The sequence below is a fragment of the Cervus canadensis genome, chromosome 1, assembly GCF_019320065.1.
Source record: "Cervus canadensis isolate Bull #8, Minnesota chromosome 1, ASM1932006v1, whole genome shotgun sequence".
In the NCBI taxonomy this organism is placed as follows: Eukaryota; Metazoa; Chordata; class Mammalia; order Artiodactyla; family Cervidae; genus Cervus; species Cervus canadensis.
In genome coordinates this window covers 1,275,148-1,288,250 of record NC_057386.1, presented here as the reverse complement: position 1 = coordinate 1,288,250, position 13,103 = coordinate 1,275,148, and the positions used below count along the sequence as shown (strand labels likewise).

The following is a 13,103-nucleotide window of genomic DNA, read 5'->3' as shown; positions in this document are numbered from 1 at the left end:
TCCCCTCTGTCAAAGCCTATTCACCTTTAAGACCCTTTCCAATCCCTCCTCCTCTGAGAAGCTTTCCATGTTTACACCGTCCATGGTCATCTTTCTTATCATCAGACCTCGTCTGCACTGAGCACTTGGGAACAGTCATCTGACTATCCTGAGGATGCTCTGGCATCTGGTATTCTTTAGTGACTGTATCACTCCTTGGATTTTCCTGAGTTTAGATCGCTTCGGTCCTGTCCACCTCTTTGTGACCCTATGGATTGTAGCCCGCCAGGCTCCTCTGTCTGTGGGGTTCTCCAGCAAGGATACTAAAGTGGGTTGCCATTTCCTTCTCCAGGGGATCTTCCCGACCCAGGATTGAACCAGCATCTGTTGCGTCTCCTGCATTGGCAGGTGGGTTCATTACCAGCAGCACCACCTGGGAAGTCCCTCTTTAAGCACACAGTTTGTAAATTTTGTGGACAAGCCTTCAGGAGAATAACTAGTCCCAGTATCTTAAAGTGAGAGTTCTCTCTCTCCCATCGGAGATGCTGGGGATCATGTCTAAGCCTCTCGCTATTTCCTAAAACCCCAACCCTGTGCAAGATGCATCCGAGGATTCACACACGCTGGTTGGCGAGTAAGGCCCCCATTCAGAAGGACAAGTCAGGACTTTCCTGGGGGTACAGTGGTTAAGAATCCGCCTGCCAGTGCACGGGACACGGGTTTGATCCCTGGTCCAGAAAGGTCCCCACATGCGTGCTGCAACTAGAGAAAGTCCGTGCAGAGCCACAAAGACCCAGCACCGTCAAAACTAAATAAACAATTTAAAAATAAGAACAAGTCAAATGGGAGGTGGGGGTCAGGCAGGAGAGAACCCGGGAGGTATTTTGGGTGCATGCATTGCCACCTGTGTGCTACGACTCAGGCTCCCATGGGTACTGTGTTATGTACCCGTGGGTACTGTGTTATGTACCCGTGGGTACTGTGCTATGTGCCCGTGGGTACTGTGCTATGTACCCGTGGGTACTTGCCCAGCCCTGGAGCTCTCCCCTGAGAGGGGAAAGGTCAGGGGCACTGCCAGCGGGGAGTCCCCCATTCTCTGGCAGAACATCTGAGGCGCCGTCTCCCCAGCTGTCTCCTAGGTTAGTGGCTTCCTAGGAAGTGGCGAATCCCTCCTCCGCCGCCTCATAGATCAATATTTGCGCGGGTGGATTACGGCAATTACGCGGGGCGGCGGGGCTCGTCTCTGCACCTCTCGCGGTGCGGGCCTCGCAGACGGGGCTGTAAACTTGACTTGGGGAGACGGGCTGCCGGGCAGGACAGTCCGCATGCCCAGCTGGCCCGCCTGTGAGGGGTCGCTGTCCCTCCGTTTGTGGGCTGATTTGGCTCGAATGGCTCTGCCCTCTTCCTCCAGCCTGAGCAGCGAGCCGGCGCCCGCCGGCGGGCACTGACTCTTTGCTGTAAAGTCACCCCTTTCCCTTGGCTTCGTTCTCAGAGCAGGATGAGAGGGAGAGAGCTGGGTCCTCCCGGGCCCTCTCTAGCTGGCCTGAGAAGGGGCAGAGGAGCAGACGCAGAGCCGGCCCAGCGGCCGTGCCCACCCGCCCTCTCAGCCCGCGCCTGTGCTCGAGCGGCCGGTAGGTGGCTCTGTGAGCGCTGCTCACTCTGCAGGGACCTCGGGCTGGGCCTCCGCCCTCTCAGCCTCGCCCACCTGGCCCCGGGATGCTCTGGCAGCTCCTCAGATCGAGTCTTCCTGGCTGGAGGCGGCAGCGGGCATTTTGGGGCTGGGAACAGCCTGGGAGGACCAGACCACGTGTGATGTGTTGGAGGGCCCCGGGAGAGGGCAGGTTTGTGCAGAGCGGGACACCCTCTGTGCCGGTGGGCAGGTGGGCGGTGGTCCCTGCATGCTCACTCGTGTCTGACTGTTTGCAACCCCCTGGGCTCCTCTGTCCATGGCATTCTCCAGGAAAGAATACTGGAGTGGGTTGCCATTTTCTCCTCCAGGGGATCCTCCTGATCCAGGGATTGAACCTGTATCTCTTGCATTGAAAGGCGGGTTCTTTACCAGTTGAGCCACTGGGGAAGGAAGTGGGGGGAGGCTCTGTAACAGGGATTAATCGCACAACCCTTGGAGGAAGGGGTGGTCCGGGTTTGCATCCTAGCTCGAACTCCTACAAGCTGTGCGGCTTTAGGCAAATGACTCAACCTCTCTGTTTCCATGGATTTGTCTGTAAACTGAAGACGTGATCCCTCACAGCGTCCTTGAGATAAGAGCCCACATGAACAGTGCACTCAGTGAATCTCAGCTCTTTCTTATTAAATGGAATAGGCAGGCTGCAGAGGCTGGCGCGAACTTCTCCACTGCCCCTACCCCCATTCCCATTAACGACAAGAAGAGGAAGCCAGGAAAATAGGGCAGTGAGCAGGAAGGACGCTTTTCCTTCGGTTGAGCAGAAACTGACACAACCAGGGATTAGATGTAGTCTCCACGGTAAAGGAAGCCTCGCTTGGAGACGGGAAAGAGCACTTGGGAGCTTGGGGCCAGGGTTACCTAAACCAGCAGGGCCTGTGGGGAGGCCCCGAGGGGTCTACTAGGGGCTGGCGGGCGCCATGGTGGGACTGCTACCCCACGGCGTCACAGAGGACCAGGGTCCCCAGGGGTGGGACGTAGCAGGTGACTGCTCACCCCTAAAGAAGGAAAGGAGCAGATAAGCCTGTACCCAGGGAGCAGCAGGCTGGGCCTTTTCTGGGAAGATGCTAGAACTGTCTGGGGTCGGGGCCCAAGGGGGTGGCTTAGTGAGGAGCAGGAGCCCTAGGTCAGACCCTAATTCCCGAGCTGGTCAGTGCTCACAGGCAAGCACATTAACCCCTTCAGTTCTTACTGCGTGCCACGGGAGGGTCTAAGGACCCAATGAGGTCACCAATGTGAGGATGCGTGTTTCAGTGAGAGGAGGGAAAAGCCAGATGATGCCATAAAGAACACATTATCCCAAACAGATTTAATTTCACCCATCTTCACTTTCAGGGAAAGACATGGCAGGTTGGGCATACCAGAGGAATCCAATCACTTTGCTAAACTGAGGCTCAGACAAAAGTAACCTGTCCAAGGTCATAAGCTCATGAAAGGCAAAGCTGGGGTCTGGTCTCCTGACTTGAAGTCAAGAACTTTTAAAAATTGTTATTCTTCTTCATCCTAATGTCAAGAGTTAATCAATAGCAGCATTTCTACTAATGGTTTTTGAAGGAATAGTAATAGGTACATCTAGAAACAGGGTTTCTAGCTAATTAAATTTTGGAAATTCTGAGTTTGTAAAAATTACATAGGATTTTTTTTTTTAACCACGGGACTTCTCAGAGCCTTTACTATGTCTACACACTTTGGGAATCTCCCAGAGGCCAGTATAGTGAAAAGCATTTCTCAAAGGAATGAACAAAGCTACCCTTGTTTTCTTGGACCATCTCATGGAGGTTATTCATGGAGTACACAGTTGACTCTTGAACAAGGCAGGTTTGAGGGGGTGCTGACCCACCACGCAGTTGAAAATCTGAGTCTTTATAATCCCGCTTCCTTATCTGTGTCTATGGCTCCTCCACACCGCAGAGTCCTCCTATCCTCAGATTCAACCAACCATGGATCATGTAGTACTATAATGTCTACTACTGAAAACAAAATCCTTGTAGAAGTGGATCCATGCAGTTCAAACCCATGTTGTTCAAGGGTCAACTGTAGTTGGGTTGCCTGTGTGTGTGTGGGTGTGTACGTTATGTATAAATGCTCTTGATTTGGAGACGTCTGTGTAGCAGTTGAGTATGGATAGTCGCTAGCTCTCTGATCATGCTATGCGATCAAGTTCACAAACAAGCTCAATGTATATCCTTTAATCCATGTTGATGAATGTATGTATATATGTATTTAACAAGAAGGGCCCACAGCAGAAGACCGCACTCATGCCTGCTCGGTGGGATTACTAGTTATTTTCACTTCCTTCTTATGCTTATCTGCACTTTGTAAATGTTCTACAACGAACGCGTGTTCTGTGGCCAGAAAGAAAAGCCGCCCTTTATTGCGTAATCAGCGCTGTGGCATCGACTTGAAAGGACGCGGCTCCTCTGGGGATTAAGTGCCGGGCCTATCTTTACTAATGACTTAAACAAAAGGATGGAACTTGTGCTCATCAGAGCCTCACATGATGCTAAATTTGGTGGGGTGGCTCCCACTCACAAAGCCAAGAATAAAATTCAAAACAACCATGACAAATTGAAAACACGACCCTACAAAAACCGGAGGAAATTCAATAGTACAATTAGAAGGTGAAATACTCAGGGCTAAAATCAGCCACCATACGTTGAGGATGAAGGCAGGACTGGCTCCCAGTGGGTCACCGACTGCCAGGTGGGCACCTACGACGCGCTTGATCCTGGACTCAGGACTGGGGCCAGACCCGGGGTTAGGAGAAATGTCCTGGAGGCAGTTGCGGTTCACGTGACCGCACTTTCTGAATGCAAACGCCTAACGGAGCTGTCCGGCAGGAGGAATGGCTCTGGGTCTGCAACACAGACAGGCCTTTGAAACCTCGGGTTGCTGACGCGTGACCTTGCTGCAGCAGGAAGTCCTCTGTCCCCCGCCGGGCTGGGGGGACACTTCAGTGTCGTGTCCTTGAGTCAGAGGCCCTCTGGGGTCTGCAGTGCGGAAGCAGAGAAGTCAGAACTTCTGGGACACGTTACAAGTTTATGGGGACCATCAAATAGAATCTTTGAAATCTGACGCATTTCCAGAAAGCCCATCCTGGAAACTCCAGGGCATCTGGTCGTCGTCAACAGGGTGTCTTGCCTTCTTCAAGGCTGCCTGGATCCCACAGGCGGGGAAGGCCCGTGATGTGCCCAGGCCCCCGAGTCGTCCCCCTTCTTGGATCCACGTGAGTCAGCCCCTCATTAGGCCTCCGAGTTGAGTCTGTGTCACCCTTCTGGAAGCATCCAGAGAGGCTGGAGGCTGTGCAGGCAGGAGCCACAGAAATGATCAGAGCAGTGGAAGCAAGGGCCAGTGAAGCAAGGTTAAAGGAGCTGGAACCATTTCTCCTGGACAAAGCCGGGGAGAGTCTGAATTACCCAACGCACAAAACCCACCTTAGCTTCACAGTCTTCCGTCCATGGCTTCCACCCAAGGGGCCAACCGGAAGTCATCCCAAGAGCCCTGGGTGGTCACGCTCACACAACGCTCCAAGCTTCCTGCTCAGAGCTTCGCATAATCATGACCTCACGTCATTAGGACTGCCGTCCTCCGTCGGCCCTGCCCCAGACGAGGCCCGGCACGGGAGTTACACAACTTGCTTGAGCTCTGGCTGGGAACCGAGCTCAGTCAGTCTCATGACCTTGCAGACCGTTTTCCAACCGCAAGTGTCCTTTCTGGTGCCTTTACAAGAGTGCTCTCATCTTGCACTGTATGGCGTGAAGCTTGTGGATGACAGCTAGTGAGGAAAGCTGGTTAAGTGACAGGTGATACTGAGCTGTCACCAGATCGTCTTGGACAATGCATCTTCCGCAGCGTGGCACGACCTCCTCCCCCAGGGTAACGCCTGGGCTTCCAGGTGAACCTGTGCACCCCCTTCCATTCGCATGTTGAAGTCCTAGCCCCCAGGCCCTCAGATTGTGACCGTGTTTAAGAGACAGGGCCTTTATTTTAAAAATCTTCATTTATTTGTTTGTTTTTGGCCGTGCTGGGTCTTGGTTGCTGAGGGCTCAGTAGTCACAGCTCCTGGGCTCTTGAGCCCACAGGCAGTAGCTGTGGCGTACACGGGCTTAGTTGCTCCACAGCTTGTGGGATCTTCCTGGACCAGGGACCGAACCCGTGTCCCCCGCATTGGCTGGCTGATTCTTCCTTTTCTTAGCTTATTTATATTTAATGGGAGAATGATTGCTTTACAGTCTTGTGTTGGATTCTCCCGCTCATCAACACGAATCACCCGTGGGCATATGGATGTCTTCTCCTTGAATCTCCTTTCCACCCCACGTGTGCTGTGCGCTTAGTCGCTCAGTCGTGTCCAGCTCTTTACGATCCCGTGGACTGCAGCCCGCCAGGCTCCTCTGTCCACGGGGATTCTCCAGGCCAGAATACTGGAGTGGGTTGCCAGGCCCTCCTCCAGGGGATCTTCCCCACCCAGGGATCGAACCCAGGTCCCGCGCGTTGCAGGCGGATTCTTTACCGTCTGGGCCACCAGGGGAGCCTTTCCACCCAGCGTGTGGTCACAGAGCACCAGCTTCCTGCGTTTCACAGCAACTTCCCACCAGCTACCGATGTTACACGCACTAGTGTACGTGTTTCAATACTCTCTCTCCATCCGTCCCATCCGCTCTTGCTCCTGCTGGGTCTGTAAGTCTGTTCTCTATGTCTGGGCTTCTATTCCTGCCCTGGCAGTCGGATTCCTAGCCACTGGACCACCGGGGAAGTCCCGAGACTGGGCCTTTGAAAAGGTCGCTAAGGCAGAGGGGGTCATGAGGTGGGTCCTCATCCAACACGGCCGGTGTCCTTCTGGGGAGAGGAGATGAGGACACAGACACGGCAGGATGACCACTGGAGGACACGGCGAGGTGGCCATCCGCAGGCCTCGGAGAAGCCTGGCAACACCTGATCTTGGACTTCCGGCCTCCAGAACTGTGAGCAAATACCTTTCTGCTGTTTAACGCCCCACCCTGCCCCCGCCACGGCCCCTAGGGCCTGCGGTGCCCCGTGACAGCAGCATGAGCAAACTATCATGCTGAGAAACTCTCCACTAACCCCCTTTCCAGAAGAGGAACCGTGTCTTGGAGGAGCCAGTAATTCGTCCATTGTGACAGACAGAAAGAGATTCACGCCTGTCTGTGACCCGAGGACCACCGGGCGGAGACAGAACACACACAGATGTTACTTAGCACACATTTCAGTCCTTTCTGACTCTAGTGTGGATTTGCAGGGTTTTTTTTTTAATGAATATATTTTTTATTGAAGTATAGTTGATTTACAATGTGGTGGTGGTTTTGTGACTCAGTCCTGTCTGACTCTTTGCAACCCCATGGACTGTAGCCCACCAGGCTCCTCTGTCCAGGGGATTTCCTAGCAAGAATACTGGAGCAGGGCTGTCGTTTCCTTCTTCAGGGGATCTTCCTGACCCAAGGATCAAACCCAAGTCTCTTGTGTCTCCTGCATTGGCAGGCTGATTCTTAGCCACCAGAGAAGCCCTGATTTACAACAGACAAAGAAAAATGCTTCAGTTCACACACACACACCCACACACACACACACACATTGTCTTCTACATTCTTTCCTGTTACGGTTTGTCACAAGATACTGAACACTGTTCTCTGCGCTGTAGAGCGGGACCTTGGTGTTCATCCATCCTGTCTATGGGGTGCGGTGTGCCCGGCGCCTGGAGGGATGGGAGACCCTTGCTGCAAACTCAGCACCACTTGTGCCTACAGGTGGGACAAGGGCAGAGGAGCTGGATGAGGCTGGCAAGGCCAGAGCTCACATCACCGAGGTGCCCACGGGGCCCTGGGTGACCAGGGTGCAGGATCCCCGGGGGCTTCCCGTCTCTGGGGGCTTCCTGGGGGTGGGGGCAGCCTGGGACACCTGCCCTGAGGAGCAGCGCTGGGGCGAGAGGGGCTGGCTTCTCACCCTGCTCCATGAACTCGACGCGTCCCGGCCTGCTGTTCTCAACCGACTGAGCTCGCCTGTAAGTTCCCTTCAACAGTGACTCTTGGTTCCACCACTGAGGACGGCTCTGGGGGGCTTGGAGCCCACCAGCCCAAAGGTCTGGCCCTGTGGGAAGCAGGGACCCCCTCCCCCAGTCTCCCCTTCTGCTCCCCAAAGCAGGAGCCCAATCCTGGCAGCTCACAGCCTCATGGCAGAGCCAGTTCAAAATATGTTTGTTCCATTCATGAGCCTCTAATGGAATCAAGACCAGGCTATTTATATTTACAGATGGTGCAGACTTCAGTGGGACATCAAATGTGCCAGATGTTGCCAGAACAGGAACATGGGGGAACTTGGCTGATAGAAATCCAAGAGCCGCACCCGCCTCCCCCACGCCCCGACGAGCCGCCCAGGACCCTGACCAGGAGACCAGGAGAAAGGCGGGCTGCTGGACCCTCGATGGACCCCGGCGGCGGAGAGGCGAGCCGGCTCATCTCGCTGGAGGAGAAAACCGGGTCTCCTCTCTTCCCCGCGTTCCTTCCGAGACCACGCGGGGGACCGAGCGGTGGGCGTTTCATCTCCAATTATTTTCAGCCAAGGGAAAAAGCAGATGGTAAATAGCACTGAAAAAAAACTTTTTGAGCGCTAATATTAATAAAAGATGTGTGCGGGTGGCTTTGGCTGAGTCCTGGGGAGCCAGGGCCGCCCATGCGCGGCGGGGGACGCAGAGGGCCCAGCGCAGGGCGCCCCGGGGGTTCCCGGGGCCAGTGTGGGTGACGGGGCACCCGCGGGAGCCCGACCTCTGGAGGGGTCCAGCCACGCAGCGCCTGCCAAGGGCCCGAGCTCCGCAGGGAGGCACGTCCAGCTCCCGGGGAAGGCTGGCGCCGGGCCTCCCGCCCCCGGGCGGGGACGGCTCTCCTCTGCGCGCACATAGGGGCGGGCAGCGTCCTCACCGGCCCACGCGGCCCTGCTCGGCCAGGCCCAGCGTCCATCTGTCAGCAAGTCCTATCGGATGTCCGCGGGCCGCCCAGCTGTCCTCTGAGAGCCTGGATTCCACGTTCAAGCAGAGACACTGATCCGGCTTCTTCAGGATTTATGGGTTTCATGGGGGTGGAAAGACCGACAGGCAGCCGGTCCTGGGTGCCGAGGCGGAAGGGCGAGTCCTGGGGACCCTCGTTTATCCCCCAGAGCTCTGGAGCAGGTCAGGCGCTGTCGGTGGTTCCAGGGAGCAGAGCGGATGCGAGCCCTGCCCTGCAGCAGCTTCTGCTCAGAGTCGGAGAGAAGTCATCCTCCCGGGCACACTCGGTGTGTGCCGATGACTGTCACGTTCAGCTAATTTACAGGAAGTGACGAACGAGGACAGTGCCTGAATGAAAGAAAAAGAATGCCCGGAGAGCTACCCCGTGAGTCTGCTTCGTGCTGATTTACTGCGGTCCTGGAGCTCAGGGAGTTATGGGCTTGGAGGGGAGGCTAGAAGAGAGGAGGTACCGTGGACGTGGACACTGAACACAAACATCTGCTGTAGGAGCCAGAAACCCCCAGCTGGGACCATTCTGCTGCCTTTGCAGCTGATCTTGTTTCTTTCTTTGCTTTGGCCACTGGGAAGCTCAAGATGGAAGCATGCTTTGTCTCTGGCAAAAACCATGAAGGGTTTCACGTGATGTCTCTTTCTGAAGTAATCTAGCTCCTGGTTCTAGTTTTCCTTCCCTTCTGTTTGATTTCCTTCATGGCATATTTTAAATTTGCATTTTCTCTTACTTTGTATGTGTGCCCCCTTTTTTGGTATGCTGTTTGGAAGGCTTTGTGAAATGCACCGGAGAAAATGTAAACAAAAGAGAATGGATGTTGATGGGGTTCAAGACAGAAAAATCATTCTTGCTTCCTGTGATTCTGGATGGATCTGGGGCTTCCCAGGTGTCTCAGACGGTAAAGGATTTGTCTGCCCATGCAGGAGACGCAAGAACTCGGGTTCGATCCCTGGGTTGGGAAGATCTCCTGGAGGAGAAAATGGCAACCCACCCCAGGATTCTTGCCTGGTAAATTCCATGAACAGAGGAGCCTGGCGGGCTACAGTTCAGCAGGTCGCAAAGAGTCGACATGACTGAGACTGTTCCCATGAACAGGGAGTTAAACGTTGCTAGAGAGGATGTTACTATTTTATTTTATTTTTAATTGGAGGATAATTACTTTACAAGAAAGGACATTATTGGGATGATTGATGAAATCAGAATACGAGCCATGGAATGCAGATTAGATAAAAGCCTGGTTTGAATGGAAATTTCCTAAATTTGGTAATTTACTGTAGTTACGTAAGACAATGTCCTTGCTTTTGGGAAATGCACCCTAAAAAGGGTAAAGAAGTATGCTATCTGCCATCTCCTCTCAAATGGTCCAGAAATGGGGAGGAAAAATGTGTATATATTTATATACATTTATATACAGAAGAATTTTTGTTCGTGTGTATAAATGTATATTTATATATAGTGAGAGAACAGGGAAAGAGGAAAGATTACAGTCTCACCCTTGAAGAATGAAAGCGCTTGTACATCTAAGTGAGTTCACCTTGCAATTTTAATTACAGTGGGTGCCCTTTGAAAAAGGAATCTCAAAAAAGCTGATTTCTTCTTGCTTTCAGCACCGCCCTCCCCCTCCGCCCTCTCCTCTGAGGACTCTCACCCCCAACCCCCAAAAACTAAAAAAAAGGGACTGCATTTTGGAGTGGTTCCAGGAAGAACTGTTTTCAGATGATTAGGAATGGTCTGCATTTGCCTCTGGCATCGGTGTGGATACAAAAGTCCCATCTGGGTGATCAGCAAGTGTTTGAGCTTTGAGACGTTTTCTTCTGGAGGTTTTTATTAATCCCCTGGGGAAGCGCCTCCAACTTCCCCTCCCAGCCAGACTTCTTGCTTGCAGTTCAGCCACCTTGGGCTTCAGAAGGGAGGGTCTTGCCAGCAAGGGTCAATGCAGACGGTAGAATTGGAAGTAAGCCCTTTCCACGGGCTCAGCCTCACTGCCTCCTCTCTCCCCCCTTCCTCTCTCTCCATCTCCCCTGCATCCCAGTCAAGGTGGGCTTGGGTGCAGAGCTCTGGCAGACCCTGGGGAGTGCCCATCTGTACCTGTCATTCAGATACACTTGGAGCAGGAATGCTCTGAGCCTTCTGTTCCCCCCCTGCTCCTCCTGCTGACCCACCAAGACTCCGGGCAAGGAGACGCCCCTTCCAAGAAGTGCCTCCTGTTCTGGCCGTGGCCCTCGGGGCTCTGTCTGCAGCCCGCGGGGCAGACACCGGCGCCGTGTCTCTGTTAGGTTCCACATGTGAGTGACACTGTGTGCTGTCTGTCCTCACTTTCTGACGTACTTCACTTGGTATGATAAAGTCTAGGTCCCCCCACGTTGTTGCAAAGGGAGCGGGGGGAGGGGTGGGGCGGGAGTTTGGGATAATAGATGCAAACTTGGGCATACTCGATGGATAAACAACGTCTCTGCTGTATATCACAGGGAACCGCGTTCGACATCCTATGATAAACCAAAGTGGAAAAGAACCTGGAAGAGAATGTGTAACCCTGGTGGTCCAGTGGTTAAGAATCTGCTGGGCAAAGCAAGGGGCACCAGCTCGATCCCTGGTCCGGGAAGAAAAACGTGCCGCAGGGCAAACTAAGCCCATGCATCACAAGCCCTGAGCCCGCGCACCCTGGAGCCGGTGAGCCACAAAGAGAGGAACCACTGCAGTGAGAAGCCCTCGCACGGAACCTGGAGAGTAGCCCCCAGTCGCTGCAACTCGAGAAGGGCCGCTCGCAGCAAGGAAGACCCAGCGCAGCCGAAAAAAGAAAAAAGAAACATACAGACACGACTGAATCACTTTGCTGTACAGAAGAGGTTAACACAACATTGTAAATAGATTTCAATAAAACTTTTTAGAAAGGTAAAAATAACCATCACATAAAACCTGGAAAAAGAGTTAAGTCAACCCGAAAATGAAAGCCCTTAAAAAAAAACATAAATAAATAAATAAAAAAGAAAGCCCTTAGAAGAGACAAGGAAAGGCTGAGCTTGCTGAGACCCCATCATGGGCACTGTGGCTTGTCTAGCAGCGTCTCCAGATGGCCTGCAGGGGGATGCCCAGGGAAGCGGGGAGCTGGGGCCGGCTCGGCCAGGGACCCCGGAGCAGCTGACACAGGAAGGCCACCCCTTCTGTGGAAAAGACAGTGATGACCGTAACTGTCTCCCTCCCCTCCCCAACCCCTACAACCCTGTTCTTAAACCTGATTAAGTCCGCTCTCTGAAAGGAAGTGCCCCGTGGTTTAGCCGAGCTTGGGGTCCCTTCTCTCTCCCCCACGCTGCGATGCTGCTTTATGCAGCAGACTCTGCTCTGAACCAGGACCATGTCCACTGGGCCTGGTTCTAGCAGCCTGGGTCTCCCTGACCCCGAGGGGAAGGCTCCGTTTCTGGGTCACGCTCACAGCCTGGGGTGAGGTTGGAGACACGGAGCATCCCAGTGGGTCCTTGGTGCCTCCAAGCTCTGCGTAGGCCCGCCTCCCGGCAGCCTTTCTGAGCCTTGGAGACTCTCGGTTTCCCTTCTCCAGGCAGACGCATCCGGAAGAACAGAACCTTCCTAGGTGAGAAAGAAGAAAAGGGAAATGTGTCTGTTCCTCAGATATGTGTCTGTCCCTTGGCTGTGTCAGGCCATCAATGGTATCAGTGGGTGGCTTGGTAAAATCAGTCCTCTGCCCTTCACACACCCAATTCAACTCAGAAATAGAGATTATGGCTTCCAAAGTGGGCGTTTTCCTTTGCCAGTGCGGTTGCAGGCAAGGCTCCTCATTCCCTAATCCTCTGGACACCCACTCGCGTACATAAACGCCCGTGCACAAGATAATGGGCTTCCCTGGTGGCGCAGGCCGGTAAAGAACCTGCCTGCAAGGCAGGAGATGCAGGTTCGTTCCCCGGGTCGGGAAGTTTCCTTGGAGAAGGGAATAGCAACCCACTCCAGTGTTCTTGCCTGGAGAATCCCATGGACAGAGGAGCCTGGGGGATACAGACCATGGGGTCGCAAAGAGTCGGACACACCTGAGCGTGTGCGTGCACAAACACACACACAGAGCAAGAGATGATACGCCTGCACACCCTCACACATCTTCTTCCCTCAATTAGCACCCCGTGAAGGACAAGTCCATGAATCAGAAACCCCCAGCCTCGATTCTGGGTGACTGACAAGCCAGAAAACTTAATTTTCCTCTTTGTGGGAAAGATCTTTTAAGCCACCATTTGATCGCCTCAGCAGATTAGGCCATTTCTGAACTGCTTTGGAGAAATGTGTTCCTTTGCCCAAGGCCCCCCGCCACCTTCCCGGGTGGTGATAAGGCGTCTGTAAACACTCTGAAACTTTCTCTCCAGACTTCTTGGCTTTGCCACTTTGAAGTCGAACTGCAGGAAGACCTCCGTAAGAGATGAAAATGTCTTGCCAAC

The 13,103-nt window shown here is 53.7% G+C and overlaps 1 protein-coding gene across 5 annotated transcripts; it reads left to right on the top strand.

Moving 5' to 3' along the window:
- The first annotated feature begins 1,710 nt into the window (after window positions 1-1,710).
- Window positions 1,711-11,632, top strand: LOC122425624. 5 transcript variants are annotated; one of them, XR_006265012.1, is made up of 4 exons: window positions 1,711-1,820; window positions 7,928-9,675; window positions 10,700-10,952; window positions 11,136-11,632. XR_006265012.1 is itself a non-coding variant. In XM_043444165.1 (4 exons), exons 1-4 carry the CDS (start codon window positions 6,535-6,537, stop codon window positions 11,293-11,295), a joined length of 633 nt encoding a protein of 210 aa, XP_043300100.1. In that variant the 5' UTR covers window positions 6,149-6,534; the 3' UTR covers window positions 11,296-11,632. The 5 variants fall into 5 exon arrangements, 4 of the variants coding, with proteins under 4 accessions (XP_043300100.1, XP_043300173.1, XP_043300248.1 ...); XM_043444165.1 differs by lacking the exons at window positions 1,711-1,820; window positions 10,700-10,952 and adding exons at window positions 6,149-6,624; window positions 7,320-7,425 and having other exon boundaries at window positions 7,928-8,204; XM_043444238.1 differs by lacking the exons at window positions 1,711-1,820; window positions 10,700-10,952; window positions 11,136-11,632 and adding exons at window positions 6,149-6,624; window positions 7,320-7,425 and having other exon boundaries at window positions 7,928-8,204; window positions 8,828-9,396.
- The last annotated feature ends 1,471 nt before the right edge of the window (window positions 11,633-13,103 follow it).